The 19,402-nt window shown below is 41.4% G+C and overlaps 1 protein-coding gene across 1 annotated transcript in view; it reads right to left on the reverse strand.

Annotated features, from left to right (window-relative positions):
- The window catches only part of LOC124266843 (sorting nexin-8-like), a 50,177-nt gene extending 30,873 nt beyond the window's left edge, over positions 1 to 19,304 (reverse strand). The window contains exons 1-4 of the mRNA XM_046701652.1: positions 19,281 to 19,304; positions 19,032 to 19,156; positions 15,996 to 16,128; positions 14,568 to 14,761 (exon numbers count right to left, since the gene is read on the reverse strand). Coding sequence (XP_046557608.1) covers positions 14,568 to 14,761; positions 15,996 to 16,128; positions 19,032 to 19,156; positions 19,281 to 19,302 — 474 coding nt within the window. The 5' untranslated portion in view covers positions 19,303 to 19,304. The remainder of the gene's footprint in view (positions 1 to 14,567; positions 14,762 to 15,995; positions 16,129 to 19,031; positions 19,157 to 19,280) is intronic.
- Positions 19,305 to 19,402: the final 98 nt, after the last annotated feature.

Raw genomic sequence — 19,402 nt, forward strand, 5'->3', positions numbered from 1 at the left:
ATGTTATGAATATCATCAAAGCGTGTTCTCTCGCGTAATCCATGCGCGTGAATCTCTGACATCCTGGCGGCCGTAGCTAGTGCTAACAGGAACAAGGTTTTGTGGGTCAGTGATTCAAAGCGATGTAGATAGCAATGGTTCATAAGCCTCACTAGTGAGGTGTTGGAGCACTATATTTAGATCCCAGGCTGGAGCGTGAAACTTCCGTTTCTGATCCTCCAATCGAGCTTCGTAACAAATGAGTAACTCTGGTGTTTTTGTTAACTTGACGCCAGTTCGCATAGTTATGACAGAACTTATAGCTGCAAGATAAGTGGACAAGGTTGAGCCTTTTAGATTCTTAGTTTGCCGTAGATAACATAAGAAATCTGCCACTTGAGGATGTGTAGCATATCTGGCTGTAAATCCTTTCTTAGCAGCGTAATTGACAAAACTGTGCCATTTGTCATCGTACAAGTTACGAGTTGAGTTACGTAGTGCAAGCGTCACCGCTTTTGCCGCTCTGGCAGAATAACCTCTCTTATTCAGACATGCCTTGATACAATCCATACGTGAAGTTGGAATGCTTCTGGTGTTTCGTGCACTTGTTTGGTGTGCGGATGTATCAATAGATTGGCGCGATGTGGGAGCTGAAGAATTGGTTTTCCCATTACTTGAATGAGATCTGGAAACCAAGTTCTCGCTGGCCAGTAGGGCGCGACTAAAATCAGATGGAGGCTCTGCGTTTGACTGATTTTCTGTAAGACTTGTGGGATCAACGCTGGAGGCGGAAAGCCGCACGCGCATTGAGTCTCTCCCACGATATGCTTAGAGCGTCCGTTGCCCATGCTAGTGGGTCTGGCACTGGCGATTAACGAATGTTGTCAGTTGCTTGTTGAATCGAAAGTGGCTTAATAGGTCTATCAGTGGAGATCCTATTTCCATGATTATTTGATTGAATATCTCTGTGTGGAGCATCCATTCTGTCGGCGACGGTTGGTGTGGCAGAGAGAGAGCGTCTGCTAATACATTCTTTGCTCCTGGAATGTGGCAAGCTCTGACGTGTATGTTTAAATTGTCGATTAAATCGAACAGTCTGAAACATCGAGTCAGTAGGTTCTGTGACCTTGTTGAACCTTGTTTGTTCACATAAAACGCCACTGTTGAATTGTCTGTGTGAACCATCAACTGAGCGTTCTGTAGTAGGTTGCTCCAGTGACTTATGGCGTTTATGACTGCTTGCATCTCTAGCAGATTTATGTGACATTTGCTCTCTTGATTGCTCCATAGGCCTGACGCTGTCCTGCCAGCAAGGTGGGCTCCCCAATCTTGTAGTGACGCTTCTACGTAGAGATGTGTGTTCGATTCCGGCTCTACTAAGGAGACGCCTGCGCAAACATTCAATCTCTTGGTCCACCAGAGTAGATGTGATTTGACATAATCTGGTAGACTGAATGGTAGAGGGTCCTCGAGATGAGCATTGTAACGGGACGTAATTGAAGCCTGCCTCTGACTGTCAAGTCTTGAGCTGATGTGAGTAGTCCCAATAGGCTCTGCCACTGTCGTAGTGGTAACGGAGAGAGTAGGGCTTGAGGAATAAGTTGTTGGATCTTGATCCATCTGTCCTCCGGGACTACAATACGATTCTGAGCTGTTAGAAATCGTATACCTAGAAATTGCAGATCTTGCGTTGGTTCTAGGTCCGACTTGAGTAGATTTACTAACCATCCTAATTGTGTTAGTAGCTTGATTATAAAGTTCAGTTGTAGTCTGAGACGCTGTGGATCTGGATCCACTTGTATACCGTCATCTAGGTAAAATGCGCTGCAAAGACCTTGACGATGTAGGTATGAGACAATAGGCTTGGTCACTCTTGTGAATACCCTAGGGGCCGATGTGATTCCGAAGGGAAGAACCTTCCATTGGTAATGTTTCCCGTCTAGGATAAATCTTAGATATTTCCTTCAGTTGGGATACATCGGAATTTGTAAATATGCGTCTTGCAAATCTATGCTGGCCATGTAATCTTTGGGACGAATTAAATGCCGAAGTTGCGGTAAGTGTATCATGCGAAACGTTAGTTGTTTGCATAGATATTCTCTGTTGAAGATGCTCATGTTGTATATGAGACGAAACTTCTCCTTGGAATTTTTCTTCGGCACTAGGAAAACTGGGGAGTAGAAACCTGGTACGATGTTTTGTTGATCCAGAATTTCTAAGGCCTGTTTGTTTAGTAGAGTAAGTACTGTTTCTCTTAACATAGGTAGTTGTGCCAGTTGAACGTTGAACCCTGGGGGGTTGACTGTTAACGGAGGCTTGGCCTTGAGTTGTATTAGATATCCGTGCTGTAGGATGTTGGATACATATGGATCTTGTAGTATTCCCCAGTTTTCCCAGTGTAGCTGAAGACGTCCACCCACTTGAGACGGTTGTACTGGAACGGCTGGGGGTGGAAGACTCCAGTCGTTCCGAACCTGAATTTCATCGTTTAAATCCACGGGCACCTCTGGATGATCTGCCTCTAGCTGATCCTCCCCTAAATTTGTTGTATGGGCTTAATTGAAAAGAATCCTTGGGATCTTTAGCTGCAGCTAATTTCTTGTCCCGTGCTTTCTGTAGCCCCGAAAACTGGCCCGAGTATCTCTGTGTTGACTGTTTAATGACGTTCGCTAAGGTATCCATGGATCTGATCATAAGAAACTCTCTCAAGTCTTTAGATACTTCTTTGGAGACCTTGTCTATGTTGCCACCAAACAGTAAGGGCGATGACCATGGAGCTGTGTAAAGAGATTCTGTAAATTGCTTATCCCAAGAGCAGGAGGCTGGTAAGCCTTGCCGACGAGCCATGGTAGTAGTTTCAGTAAGAGCTGACAGGTGCTCTGTAAGAAATTGGTGGTCTCTTTTCTGCATGAGTAGAGCTGAGTAGATCATTCTATCTTCCTCCTCTGTAGAATTCTTGAACTTGGTGATGAGAGTTTCATTAATCGTTCTAGATCTATTCAATCCAAAGAACATTCTCCTGGCGATGGTATCAAATTGAGCGAGTTTGCGATCGTCTACTTTGTAACTTCTGGACTTGGCATCGCTGATTAATTTAAAGTTGTCATCAATATCCTGGGCCTTGAAAAAGGGGTCCATATTGTGTCCAGCAAATTTCTTGGCATTGAAGACCGGGAAATGTGTAGATTGGACTTTCGAAGATTTGGAACAGGCTGTATCCAGATTAGCTGGTACCGCTGCAATCGGGTCAATAGGAGGTAAGGTGATATTGTCTACATCATCATCCTTCATCAGGTAAGTCTGAGTTGAATTCTCGTTCTTCGATGGGGAAGCAAGTTGTAACTCATTCACCATCCAGTATCTAATCTCAGCATCTGAGAAAATGATACCTTCTTCCTCTGATGTAGGGTCACATGTCGGAGTCCTAGATCTGTAGGAAGATCTATGAGAGGACTGTGGTGAACGGACTGACGAGTGGCTAGTGTAAGGAGACCTTGGAGGAGACATCCTCGGCGAACGCTGGGGACTTCGCGAAGCTCTTCTAAATCTTCTGAGCGAGGTAGATATGGAGCCACTTAGCCTTCGCGACCTTCGCGAATGTATCGAGTCAGTGTCCGAATCGACATATGAGCGCTTGCTTCGCGAACGACCTCTGTGTTCTACAGGGTGTGGGCTCGGCGAAGCGCTCCTTCTCCGCGATGTCCCTCGCAACTGGAGAGGCTCTAGCTCCTTCACGGAGGCGGGCCTGGGACTTCCTTTGCGAAGTGATCGCTACGCCCTGGGTTGCTCTGGGGCCCTACGCGAAGCCAAGGCGGGCTCTGGGGCCCTGTATGACTTATTATGGGTTGGGCTCTGGGGCCCGTGGCTCTGGGGCCTCTGTAAAAAGTAACGGTCCTCCATCAGTCTCATGATTTGGTTAACCAGGTCGTCTGGGACGGTCTGCGCTGGCGTTGAGGGTGGCCTCTCTGTGAAAGTGACGGGACCCTCAATCGTAAACTCAGGCGTCAGCGTAGGCATCTCTGGTTGCGTGTTGATCTGCGCTGTAGTGACGGTAGCAGATACTGGACGTTTCTTATGCCGTACATCTGGAATGATAATCGGAATGTCATCATCATATAAACATAATTCTGAGACAGGTAGAATATCGGAGGCAAAATTATTTGTAGCTTTCGTAGATTTCCCTTTTGATGGCTGTCGACCTGGGGGTTGAAGCGTCACGTTGAGATGATGGACGCTTTCCTAGTCTTAGACTGTGAAGGCGGAATGTCTTGAGATGCAGGTAAGCTTCTTGGACATAGCGGACTGCGTCCCACGCTTATCCCGAGGGAAACTCCGGCAGGCCACCAGCCCGGTGGCGGTCGATCAGTCAACAGTTGACAGGGTATAATAGCTTCCGATCTATTAGCCATGACTGAAGATTGTTTTGCGAGATTTATCTGCCTTCCGTCTCAAAGCGGAACATAAATATTTATCAAAGGCAGAAATTGGTAAATTAATACATAATTTACGAGAAACAATAGAACATGGAGTAATGCAACTAGGGCATTTTAAATGTGGATCGGTAGCGGAATAACGTAGTTTACAACCTGTGCAGATTCTCATTAACGTAAACTGCTGAACAAACACGGCGAACCGTGAATAAAACAGCAGAAACACGACTAATAATCAATGCAAGTTGAATAAGGATACTAGTTACACCTCTATAACTGAATATAAGAGGTACTAAACTAAATATAAATGTAATTTTTAGAGTAAAATTGATATTTTATACTTATCCTGACTCATGCTCTTTTGCTTGTCTTCTTCTTCTTGCGAACATAGTGGAACACTTGTATCTCCTTATTTGAAGCTCCCTTCAAAATAAAATCACTAATTGGTACTCACCAGGAGTTGCTCCCCTTTGTTTCCCCTGGCGGGAAAGGTGTCGCCACCCTCTGGCCATGTGCTCCACTCTCTCCTGATTTAGCGAGCCCAACACTTGAACTTACAGGGAAATCCAAAGTGTTATGTGGGGAGGATGGGAGGGAACTAACCTCATGAGTCAGGATAAGTATAAAATATCAATTTTACTCTAAAATTACATATTTTTCCTTATCCTGACTCATGCTCTTTTGCTTGTAGCATCCTACGGAACGGAGGTGGGTAACAGAATACTTTGGATTTATAATTAGTGATTTTGTATAGATATACTGTAATATCCCCTACGGGAACTTCATGAAGGCTTAGATTTAGGATGTTTCCTGTATAAAGAAAACCATAGGTTATATAAAGCCATTAAAGGGGAATTACATTATGAATATATTGAACAATACATATAAATTATATATATATATATAGGTGACTCTGATAGAGGCACTGAAATTGACTATACCAAAGTATATGCTTAAGGTTGAATACTTAAGCTGAACATATATACATAGCCCTAAAACTCCGTAGAGTTATAAGCTAGATGAGTATGTATAAAATACATATTAATCTTGTGAGGATAATATTTTAACGCCTACGAGGGACTGTCAGTTGCTGAGCGAGGACCAGTGGTCCGAAATGGTGAATGCCAGAGACATCTTCTGTAGTGATGTCTCTCAGGTAGTGATTAGCAAATACCATGTTAGATTTCCAATAGCATCCTTCCATAATCGTGTTCAAGGAACAGTTACCGTGTAGAGGCGAGGGTAGAGGCCAGTGCCCTGATCTCATGTGGATTTGATGCTGTTGGTGGGTCCAAGCCTGCTGCCTTGTAGGCACGGAGAATGACAGTCCTTATCCAAATAGATATTGTGGTCCATTGACACTTCTGTTTGATTAAGTAGGGCGATAAGGGGATGAATAAGCGTTTGAGAAATCTTCTCCTTGTTTTGGATCGTCGTAAATAAACTTTGAAGCTCTTACGGACACAGTGATAGGTCTTGTGTATCTTGTGATCCGAGAAAAGAGGATAGCGCCGGGATGTGGAATACTCTGTCTGGTTGACCTGGCAGTTGATTTTTTTAGATGAAATCCCATCTTAATCCGAGGTGCGCTGTGTTATGATTGTCATCAAACTGTATCCTCTCGTAATCCAGAGCGTGAATTTCAGACATTCTTGCTGCTGTGGCTAGCGATAGCAGAAACAGTGTTTTCTGTGAGAGAAATTCAAAGTTTGTCGATTCCAAAGGTTCATAGACCTCACTCGTGAGGTGTTGTAACACTACATTCAGATCCCAAGCTGGGTGGAACTTCCGCTTTGGTCCTCCAATCGAAAGCTTCGTTAGTAAGGCCAGTAACTCTGGAGATCTTGTCAATTTGACACCCGTTCTCATGGTGATTACAGAACTAAAAGCGGCAAGATATGTTGATATCGTTGAACCTTTTAAATGTTTGTTTTGGCGTAGGTAACACAAATAGTCTGCCACTTGAGGTTGTGAAGCCTCTCTTGCTGTAAACCCTTTCTTTGTTGCATAATTTTGAAACAGTGCCACTTGTGTCGCCGTACAAGTTCACGAGTTGAGTAACGTAAGGCAAGCGTGACTGCTTTTGCCGCCCTGGCAGAATATCCTCTCTTGTTTAAACACATTTGTATACAGTCCATACGTGTAGTTGGAACATTGCTGGGTTTCCATTGCACTTGTTTGGTGTGAGGATGAATTAACAGGTTTTGCGCCGCTTGGGTAGCTCCAGTGTTGGTTGACCGATTTCTTGAATTAGTATGGGAAACCACGTTCTGGCCGACCAGTAGGGTAGCGACCAAAGTGAGTTGTAGGCTCTGTGTTTGTCTGATTTTCTGTAATACTTGAGGTATTATTGCTGGCGGTGAAACAGCGCGACGCATTGAGGCCTTCCCATGATAGACTTAACGTCCGTTGCCCAAGCTTGGGGGCTGGGACTGGTGACAATCTAATGTCGGTAGCTGATTGTTGAATCGGCGTGGCGAATAGGTCTATTAGCGGCTCCTAATTGCTTGATTATCTGTGCAAAAATTTCCCTGTTGATCATCCACTCTGTCGGTGATGGTAGATGAGGCCGAGAGAAGGCGTCTGCTAGTATATTTCTGGCTCGGGGAATGTGCACTGCTCTGACATGTAGATTTAAATCTTGTATTAAATCGAACAGTTGAAAGCTTAGGTTCAAAAGGTTCATCGATCTCGTTGAGCCTTGCTTGTTTATGTAGAACGCCACTGTCGAATTGTCTGTATGGATCATTAGGCCGCATTTTGTAGAAATGTGCTCCAATGTAGAATGGCGTTGATTACAGCTTTCATTTCTAGACTGTTTATATGGAGTTTGCATTCTTGCTGATTCCATAATCCTGATATCGTGTGGTTGGTGAGATGAGCTCCCCAACCTTGGAGTAACAGCGTCTACATACAGATGGGTTTTGTATTCCTGCTCTGCTAAACAAATCCTTCGCAGACATTCGATTTCTTGGTCCACCATAGTAGATGCGGTCTGAGATGTTTGGTAGACTGAATGGTTGTACATCGTTGAGATGCGTTGATGAGACCTGTAGGGGGCGTAACTGTAATCTGCCTGTGACAGTCATGTCTTGGGCTGATGTGAGAAGACCTAGTAGGCTCTGCCATTGTCGCATGAGTGGTAGCGAGAGAGTAGAGCTGGTGGAATGGTCTGCTGTATCTTGAGCCAACGGTCTTCTGGTACCATAACACGGTTCGCGATTTGTGATGAATCGAATACCTAGGAACTGCAGGTCTTGCGATGGTACTAGGTCCGACTTGCGTGAAGTTTACTAACCAACCTAGTTGTGTTAGTAGCTTTATGATGTAATTTAACTGTAGTTTGAGACGCAGTGGATCTTGATCTACTTGTATCCCGTCGTCGAGGTAAAAGCGACTGCGTAGCCCTTGACGATGTAGAAATTTGATAATCGGTTTCGTTATCCTCGTGAATAGCCAGGGGCTGATGATATTCGAATGGGAGTACTTTCCACTGGTAATGTAGCCCTTCTAGAGTAAATCGTAGGTATTTCCTGGAATCGGGATGAATGGGGATGTGCAGGTAGGCATCCTGTAGATCTATGCTGCCCATGTAGTCCATAGGACGAATCATCTGGCGTAACTGAGGTAAATGTATCATGCTTGAAACTTCAGGTGGTTTCGTGTAGATAGTTCTTGTTGAAAAAGCTCATGTTGTAGATGAGTCTGTATTTCTCCGTGGAGTTTTTCTTGGGAACTAGGAAAACTGGGGAGTAGAAACCTGGTTCGGACGTTTGCTTGAGCTATTACTTCTATGGCCTGTTTGGATAGGAGTGATGAAACAGCCTCTCTTATCTTTGGTAGTTGTTAGCTTGTAAATCGAACTTGGGGGTTTGATTGTCAGCGGAGGCTTGGCCTGTAGAGGGATCACGAATCCGTGTTGAAGAATGTTGGAGACGTAAGGGTCTTGCAATATTCCCAGTTTTCCCAGTGTAGTTGGAGGCGTCCACCCACTTGAGCTGGCTGTACTGGAACGGCTGGGGTGGAAGACTCCAGTCGTTCGAACCTGTGTTTCAGCGTCTATAATTGCGGGAACCTCTGGGTGTCCTGCCTCTTCCTGATCCTCCTCTATAGTTGCCATATGGGCGTGAAAAGAATCTTTACCTCTAGAGCTGGCTATCTTCCTGTCTCTTGCTCTTTGTAGGCCCGTGAACTTAGATCTGCCTGAGTATCTTTGTGAAGTCTGACGAATGACGCTGGCTAGTGTGTCCATCGATCTAATCATAAGGACTTCCCTGGAATCCTTAGAGACTTCCTTGGCGACTTTGTCGATTTCTCCGTCAAAGATGGATGTTGTCGACCACGGGGCTGTATAAAGTGGGGCTGTAAAGTTCTCCCCCCAATTACAGGAGGCGAGGAGGCCTTGACGACGAGCTAAGGTCAGTGCTGCTGAAACAGATGTAAGATGATCCGTTAAAAACTGCTGATCTTTCTTTTGCATAAGTAAGGCAGAATAAATCATTCTATCATCTTCCGTCATTGGAATTCGAATCTAGTAATAAGAGTCTCATTGATCGTCCTAGATCTATTTAACCCAAAGAACATACGTCTCGTCATGGTTTCTATATGAGCCAACTTGCGATCATCCATCTTGTAAATCTTATTCTTTACATCGCTGATGATCTTATAGTTCTCATCGATGTCCTGGGCCTTGTAGAAGGAGTCCATGTTATGCGTGGAGAACTTCTTGGCTTGAAAGTTGGGCAGATGTGGTGTCTGAACTTTGTGTAGCTTTCTGGAAAGCTGCATCTAGATTCTGTGGCACTGCACTTAATCGGGTCGATCGGGGTAGAGTGATTGCATCTGGATCATCTTCCTTCATCAAATCGTCTGCGCTGTATTGCCACTTTTAGATGGTGATGTGAGATCTAGGTTATTGACCATCAATACCGTATCTCTGCATCAGAAAATATGATTCCTCCATCATCCTCAAAACCATCATCATTAACAAATTGTAGATGCTCTTCGGGACTGCGTGTAGCTGTCTGTATATCTGATGAGGTTTGTGGCGATCTAGTTGACTTGTGCGCGCTCTATGTGGAGATCTGACGGGTGATCGACCTGGTGATGAAGCGAAGTGGAGATCGTCTATGGGATGATCTTCTCGGAGACTTGTGAGGTGAATGTTGATAGCTTCGAAGCTCTTCGGTAGTCCCTCGATGTTCTTCTAGATGATGAGGATCTGGAATCATATGTCCTTCGCGAATGCCTTCGCCGAAGCTTCATTTGGCGTCCGGTCCGGGGATCGATGATATGACCTTGAAGGCCCCCGTGATGTCTGATGGTCTGAGTCCATATCTAGAGATGAAATCGAAGATGGTGATGATCTCTCCCGCCTTAGCGAAGGCCAGCGAAGGCTGTACATCTAGGTTCTTCGTCAAGGTGGTGCGGGACTTCCTTCGCGAAGGTGACATCGTCTTGGCTGCTACGTGATGGGGGTGCCTCTGGGGTGCTGTACGTTGGAGCCTTAGCGAGAAAACTCGGACCCTGCTTGCGCAGGTTGTAGTGGTCCTCCATGATGTTCATAATCTGCCGCATCATGTCTTCTGGGATGATCTGTGAGCCCGAAGTCGTCGGCGTCTTCTCTGCGATGGGGTTCACATCAATGATGTCTGGCGTCGGTGTAGAGGCATCAGGCTGCATGGTGATCTCTGCAGAAGTCACAGTCGCTGACACCGGTCGCTTCTTCTGCCGTAAGTCGGGGATGATTATCGGCTGATCATCGTAGAGGCCCAATTCTGCTGCTGGAGCGATCTCGGCTGAAAGTTCTTGCTGTCTTCGTGAGATTTCCTTTGGAAGTCTGCGCTGCCCTGGGTGTCCTCAATCTGGCGTTGAGGCGGCGATGAGAGCCCTCTTAGACTTGGTCTGCAATGACGGGATGTCTGGGGAGGCCGGTCGTTTCTCGAGGTAACGGACTGCGTCCACGTTCCTCTACCGAAGGGTCTCTAGCAGAACACCCGGCGGAGAGATTCGATCGCTAGCAGCTGACTGGATGGAATATCTGGACTCTCTGCCATGTTTGCCCTTGTTTGCGTGATCTATCTGCAGCACGTCTTAAGACATAAAGATGATATTTATTAAATGCAGAATGAGATAAATTAATGCAGTAACTGCAGCGTGAATTAAACGCGACACCGCGTAGAACAACTAGGGCATATTACATGTGGATCGGAGGCAGAGAAAAAGCGTAATCTACAAATCGTACAGATTTTCATCAACGTAAAGCTAGCTGAACAATCACGAATACACGTGAATAAACAGTAGAAATCGATAATTAATCAATACAAATAGTAAAGGATACTAGCTATACCTCTATAGTAACCTATGAGAGGTAAAACTAAGAGATTATCAAAGGATATGGTGTGTAAGGAGACACGAGGCGCTCTCACATCCTGCTCACTGGGCGAAGAAGGAGAGAGTGAAGCACATGGCCAGAGGGTGGCGACACCTTTCCCGCCAGGGGAAACAAAGGGGAGCAACTCGTGGTGAGTACCAAGTAGTGATTTTATTTTGAAGGGAGCTTCAAATAAGGAGATACAAGTGTTCCACTATGTTCGCAAGAAGAAGAAGACAAGCAAAAGAGCATGAGTCAGGATAAGGAAAAATATAAAGGATATAGTGTGTTGGGAGACACAGGCACTCTCACGTCCAGCTCACTGGGCGAAGAAGGAGAGAGTGAGGCACATGGGTTCAGGTGGCGCCCTCGCTCCCGCGCTTGTGGAAGGGAGGTAACTCGTGGTGAGTACTAATTAGTGATTTTTTAATTGAAGGGAACTTCAATTGGGAGATACACGTGTTCCACTATGTTCGCAAGAAGAAGATGACAAGCAATAAGCATGAGTCAGGATAAGGAAAAATAATGATACATGAAACACTTGAGTGAAAGGTTGGTAAACTTTGCTGATTTTAAAATAGCAATATTTATGCAGACGTTGGGCAAAGTGTGTAATGTTTGTTTTTCATACATGTAATGGAATACAACACGGGATTTGTGTGGTTCAGTGTCTAACATAATGAAACATAACACAGAGCTCCAGATAAGATTTAGCTAATGTGGGTACTGTACCCACTGTATTTTTTTGGAGTGGGTATTATGAATGTTGAGTGGGTATTTCATTTTCCGTTACCCACTGCTTTCAAATATGTGCGTATTTCAGTCATTTTACACACCAAAGTATTGTGTCATTGAGTAAGTTTACTAAGCAGGTATGTTCTGCCTTATGTCATACCTAATCAAAACCAACTTAAACACTGTTAAATATAAGGGAAATGATTTCATAAAAAATCAGTCATCCTATACTGACAATACAACACTTGTCCTATACTAACAGTACAACTTGATAGCAATCGATGTCTTTTTCATTACGCAAGCGATTTTTATAAGTATATTCCGTACGCATTTGTTTTAAACTCTTTGCGTATCTAACACTTTTAATGCGTAATTGGTATGCAACAATTATTTTTCAATGCGTAATTGGAAATTTTCTATGCGTATTTTACCCAGATATGCAGCTTATCTGGGCCTCTGCATAACACTTGAAATTAGGACCTTGTGAATATTCATAAATCATTTACTGTATTCTGCAATTTTCATGACATGACACATCGGAATAAACCTAATGATGTGATCTGAACAAAGCATGTGATGACAAAGAACATACAATGGTTACTGATAAAAATACACTAATTTAAGCTCAGATAAATATTAGACATCAGAGATATGACTATTGAAATCATTTAGAACAAATCTAGCAATATATACAGGTTCATAATATGAAACGCATTCCACTGTCAATCAAGTAATTGAGGTAAATTCAAGAAAATTGACATTATTTATGTTGGCTTTGGCCTTAACCTGTTTGAAAAAAATCAGGATAATTTTTCTTTCTAGTATTAATGTGTAAAATATTTGTTCAATTGTTATGTATTTAATGACACGCCTACTGTTTGAAATCACCCACCCTCTCTTTAGCACCTAATGTTGAAATATATTCTGCAGGCTAAAGGTTCATGGTTGACAATAGTTATCATGGTAATATGAAGAATGGCTATTTCCTTATCCATATATGAGTAGCATACATAATCCACTAATCTAAATAGAGTTGTGGACAAATTGGATGCGTCTACCCTTGAATATGTCGGACAAACATGACCGAACTAGCAGGGTTACACATGGTCACTACAAATCCAGGGAAGATTTCCTGAATAAACAAAGGTACTTTGTTGACTTAAGAGATTTAGCTCATGGGACTACATCATATTCTGTGTGTTCATGTTCACTGACATCTGCACATCACAGAACATGATGTATGGTCCTACTCACTATACATCTGTAATTACCTGATACTCTAACCTTAATGTGGTTTAGGTACAATAGGACATCTAGTAAAGTGGAACAGTCATTAATAGGCTACAATGTAATATCATTCTCTCCTCTTCTCATGTCTATATTGATCACTCTGACATATGACATTTTTCCCCTGTTAAAGTGAATGTAGGTGTCTTAAAAAAATGTTGTGGTTCCGATTACCCAACCTACCCTATTTTATTTAAGCAGTATGAATAAATACCATTGTTTTATCCCTGCCCCGACGGACATCGGTCATCCTGATAGAGAAAGTCGACATGATGGTCGCAAGCTTGATTGAATAAACAATTACACATTGATAAATGTGTTATTCAGTTAGTTAAAAATGTAAAAAATCAAAACAAATCCTACCAACCTCACCTAAATTTTAAAGAGGTGTATTCGGAACCACAACATTTTTTAAAATTTGGCCTATTAGTTCAGTACTAAAAGATAGGTACACAGACTTAAACATTGATTTCTTTACTTATTGCATGTCATTATACAATTGAACTTGTATGTGAATATGCCATTTAACTTCAAGAACATTAAAATACATATTTAGTATGAGCAATTTTTCCTAAAAACTCAATTTTACAATTACATTGAAATTTGGTTGGGACAACACATATCAGTTACTTTTAAAAACATGCACTGGCTACTCCTGAAAGGCATTTTCCACATACCTTCTATAGCTGAAAATAAAGCTGTGTACAATGGAAGTGTGTAACAGTGCAATCGATTGTAATCTGATAGTGTTGGTGGCTGTCAACAAGACAACACATAAAATGCATCTTCAGATTACTTGAAGATATACCGACGCTGCACATGGCATCATTCGTCAATTAAAATTATCACTGGTTATAAGTTGATAGTCACATGAGCTGCAAAACTTCATATTGCTGTGGTGAAGAGCATCATCTCTTGATGATTCTACATTTGTATGGTCTCTTATTATACCTCTTTCTTATCCTTTCTTTGCCTTATATTGATGCAACAAATACTAGCACCACAACTGTGGCAGGAAAGTCAAGGACAACGTCAGTCTAGTGAGTGAATGACCTAGTGAGACATGCTGGTTTAACAAGGCTTAAAAAGTATTTCAGTCATCATATCACCACACATAAGCTAATGTGTCAGGAAGATTCACTTGTTTCTTTACACAGTCGGTACTGTTCCAGCTTTATTAGCTTAGCTAATCCCGTCAGGACCAAACAAACCTGAGAGATATCATGACTGTAAGCAATGTCCCATAATGACACACAATCAGTGGAGGAACTGAACCTGAACATCAAGTCACATTTTATGACAAGTGAATGAGTGTTTAGTTTTACGTCGCACTCAGAAATATTCCAGCTATATGGCGGCAGTCTGTAAATAATTGAGTCTGGACCAGACAATCCAGTGATCAACAGCATGAGCATCGACCTGCGCAATTGGTAACCGATGACATGTGTCAACCAAGCAAGCCTGACCACCCGATCTCGTTAGTCGCCTCTTACGACAAGCATGGGTTACTGAAGGTTCATTCTAACCCGGACCTTCACGGGTTTTTATGACGAGTAAGTAACCTATACAGGGTCACACACTTCATGCCTTTGGACATACTTTTGTGATACTAAAAGGGCAACCATATGGGAGAAGTAAGGCAAAGTTTGGATTTGAACCCATGATCAGCAGATCCAAGAACAACTAAGGGCACAAATCTGCATAGCTGATGACACATACCAGGTCCTAGACGGTGTAATGAATATGTAATGAACAGCGCTCACCTGACTTGTGACCTCATACTCTACATGCTTGAGGATGAGGCCTTTCTTCTCAGGAACTAGCTCCACCTTCACAATGTCAAGGTTACACAATTCATTGTAGTTGAAGCCAAGCACATTTGGATTCCTTTCTCTTCGCATCTTCACACTCAAAGCTTTCAGGTCAGACAGGTCACCAAGGGTCGGCTTAGGTAATTCTACAGGCACAAATAACATGATATTGTAACAAAGGATGATACCCTGAAGTAATCACACGCATGAAAATATCATTTCATGATCACTATCTTGAAACAATAATCATAATACAATTCGGAACAAAGAAAGGACAAAAGTATATTAAATCACATTTCCTTGTTACATTCTCTTGCTAGTGAACATGCCCACGACAACAACATAAAATAGAGTGATTGAGTTGGGTTTTACACTGCTTTTAGCAATATTCCAGCACTTCATGAAATGTGCCCATGAGGGGAATCGAACCCAGGTTTTCAGAGTGACGAACGAACGCCTTAATCACTAGACTACCCTACCGCCCCACATAATTTTAGAAATTCATATAAATAGCAAAATTTTGTAAGTCATCTAAAGCAAAAAATCAGTTATGTACATATTAGCATGATTAGTGAATTGCTAGATAGACACATATCAGATATCATGTACATGAAATATCTTGCAGTAAATCTTTCCAAGTAACTACTTCAAGTTTTCAAGACCAAGTGAAATACTATTGAATCTGCATTTCTTAAAACTGTGTGCAGGAGCAATAATCTGTTTTCCTAAATGCCTTATTGCCGTATAACCGAGTGTATGAGGAAGGAAATTGACAGTGAACATGTTCTGAAAAATGTTAAAATACAAGCATTTAGCTGTTCAGCATGTGTACAATGCAAACTTGCAGCTTGAGCCACCAGTCTGAACCAACAGTAATATCAATTTATTTGGTCTAGTATGCTCAGCTAGGACATTGGATCTCTATATTTTTTTGTGTTTCTTTGTGTAAACATATATTTTACGTCACACAGTTGGTTAGATAACCTGTGACAGAAGACATCTAGACAATTTCTTTTATCACATGTCAATGTTTCAATCTGACTTTCATATCAATGCAACATAAAAAGATATAGGTAAATGATGTTTGATATGAAGGTGTAAGTAAAGTATGAAAGTGGAAAGGAACAAAAGGATATGAGTGAGTAAGTGAGTTTAGTTTTATGCCGATTTTGGCAATATTTCAGCAATATCATGGTAGGGGACACCAGAAATGGGGTTCACACATTCTACCCATGTGGGGAATCAAACCAGGGTCTTCGACGTGGCAAGCGAACACTTTAACCACTAGGCTACCCCACCGTCCCTTCAAAAGGATATGGAATGAACTGAATCTGATTGGGATTTGTGCTCCTGACATCACAGAACAAGAAAATCTTATACCTTGCCCCGAGAAGGTGTCAAGAAACTTCTCATTAATTGCCTTTCCCTGTTGTGCCAGAGCTGTGAGTGCCAGAGCCTTGTACAAGCCATTCCGAGTGAGTGAACCCTGGTTGCAGTCTACAGCATCCCATATCTGGTATAGAACACAAACACAGGAGTGAAAACCTGAATGTGAGAATGAAAGGTTTCATAAAATATGCGATTTCATAGTTACATTACCATGGTTACAGTGTCCTGTATTGTGTCTAAATAGGCCTGAGACAATACTCCTGAGTGGATGTTACCCTGTAAAATGATCTTGGATAAAATGCTACCATTCACAACTGACAATATCTTGCCAAGACACTGAAGGATATCTTTTTGAGTCATTTTCTGTAACTGATCTTGGATAAATTTCTATCATTTACAACTAATGTCAAAAAGATGTCTTTTGATTCATTTTCTATAACTGATGTTAGAGAGTGACTCTTAGTCTGTTGCAGTGAAAACGTACCGATGAATTTCACTTTAAAAAAAGAAGTAAATAAAATAAAGTGAAATGAAGATTGCGAATCCTCATAATTTTACCTTGCCAAATGCACATTTAAAACTCAGAATTTTATTCAACTTAGGAAAAAGTTGTTTAACAAACGATCATAGATTCAAATCACTATTATGGTTTTGTATTACAAGGGGGTAAGCGCAGTAGTTGGAACAGTGAAACAAATGCATGTGCGGTACAAGATGAACATAAACTTAGACCAACCCTACTTGTTCTCGGTGTTTAATTTAATGTGCATACCCCTTTGTAATACAAACCAATAATAGTGTATTGAGACTATGATCGTTTGTTAAACACCTTTTATCCTAGGTTGAATAAAATTCTGAGATTTAAATGTTCAATTGGCAAGGTAAAATTATGAGAATTCAGTCTTATTTTCACTTTATTCGAGTTAATTTTTTGTTTAAAGTGAAATGCATCTGTACGTTTTCACTGCACACAGACTATAGGGTTGGAACAAGCGATAAGTACTTGTAATGAATCAGGTCTTGATTTATGATCAGTCCACAGCAAAAATGCAACAGCTACAAGGTCACTTGAGAGAGTCAGCAGGTGAACAGAAATACCCAACACTCAGTGCCTATCTCTGCTTACAAAAAATAGATTAAAAAGGACATCTCTGTTCAACCATGTATCATTGGAACTGCTTTACATGATTCTCTCAGTTATCATTACAAACCTTAACCTTAAGAAGTATGCTTTGGGACTTTAGCCGGGAAATGTATATAACAGTTACGCAACCTACCCAACAATGGTTTAGGTTTTGGATTTCACAAGGTTAACACTTACATTGATAATTTTTTATCATAATAACTAATATTGATCAACAGACTGACTGACTAATTTTGGTTTTACGCCGCTTTTAGCAATATTCCAGCAACATCACGGCGGGGGGACACCAGAAATGGGCTTCACATATTGTACCCATGTGGGGATTCGAACCCGGGTCTTCGGCGTGACGAGCCAACGCTTTAACCATTAGGCTACCCCACCGCCCCTATTGATCAACAGAAGTATGTTTAAAACAACAATAAATTTATTTACAAACATATTGTGAACTACAGTACAACAGATACACATATTTACAATAAAAACCCAATCTAATCAGTTTAGTTATGTCTATTTCTGGGCTGTGGGCTTCTAATACAATTATCCATTTCAATTATTTTCAAAGGGAATAATTATCAACAATTGTAGGATATTGGTCTGTAATGGTTGTTCCCGGCTGTTAAGTTAGTACTGTCCGGATGTTAATCACGGAAGTAGGAGAGCGGAAGTGGTGCGTTTTTGTCTGTTGTGAGATGGCGACCAGTAAACGATGTCAACTGATCTTGTCTCTTGTTATCGCTGAGTAGTTCAGGATCGAAGGGTCTACGGACAAGTACACAACAACAATTAGCTATAAGCCATCAATATTTTACAAAAACAAATTTTACTTGTGGTGAAATAAAGGTACATTTTACTTAAAAATATTTGTTACTGTCAACTGTCAAAGATGGAAATTAATCTGCCAAACACATTTTATGGACTAAATACATTACTCTCAATACATCTGCAATTTTTTAACTCATACACATATCAAAGCAAATGAGTGACAATGTCATTCCTTCAATACAATTCGTTCATAGCTTTGAAATTATCATTTATAGAAAGACCAAAATATAATTGGACATGTAAAGATATATGGAAAACTAAAAGCAATTTCAAAACAATTTCACTGAAAATGATATTAAATATGGATCTATTGTTTCAGAATATTCCTTGGCAAAATGCATGACAAATTAGTAAATTACTCTCACCTATCACCTCAAACTTCCTTTACAAAATAGTGGCATTTCAGCATATCATATTCAGTCAATCGTTCACCTCAAATCTTTAATGAAATGTAGATATTTTGGTAATTATATCAACATTTATATACATGTTATTTGTATGTCAATTCAGTAGCATAGAAGGGGTATATATTTACTGTATCAGTTTAGTTTGCATAATATTAGTGCACAGCAAAGTGTAAATAAGCAATGTTTATTAAGTAGTATTCATGGTTGAAGCTGTATACTGTCCAGACATAATTTCAGCATATTAATCATGTCACATGTTTATCAAGGCATCAGTTTTTGCTTTATGCATTATGCTATATGTTGCCTAAAACTGTTTGACCAAAAGTCAAAATAACCGTTTTCATAACATCTTTTACCAGAAACAAACGTGTACATAAAGCACATATTTATTTGTATAGTTTGACAATATCGTGAAACGATGTTACACTTTTATTTCTATGCATCAAAATCAATGACAAGAAAACTGTCATATACATCTTGACACAAGACAAAACTTCTCTTTGGAAACGCCCACTTTGAAGCGCAAGGGAGATCTGGAAATTGACAACCTACTTGACAGGCGGTCATAGCGTTGAGAGATGAATAATGCAATAACGCAATCGACATATGTTTCGTCATATAACTATGCACCAATTGCACACAAAAAGTACACACCTGCATAATTGTTTGCTTGGGCAAACTGGATTTCACCATCATTTGCACGAATAGTTCGCGGTCGACATGTTCTTGATTTGGACAGACGATCTCATAAACCTCGCGATATAGAGGAGGGACCGACCCTGAAAATAAAGACAACATTACAATGGGTGATTTCACTAACACAGTGTGTAATTCACACAGCTGAAAATCCTGACAGCCGATAAGCGCATCAGGTGTGGCTGTTGCAACACGCCTCCCGCTTACCAGATACAAGGTCGGCCGACATCTTGAATGGGTCATGTGATCAGTAGATTATAGCCTCAAACTATGCTTATTAATTTAAAAACATTCCCTAATATGTATAAATCGAAGGTCCTAACAATCAG

Source organism: Haliotis rubra, unplaced genomic scaffold (assembly GCF_003918875.1).
Source record: "Haliotis rubra isolate DU_JTF1 unplaced genomic scaffold, ASM391887v1 Scf1281, whole genome shotgun sequence".
Taxonomy (NCBI): Eukaryota; Metazoa; Mollusca; class Gastropoda; order Lepetellida; family Haliotidae; genus Haliotis; species Haliotis rubra.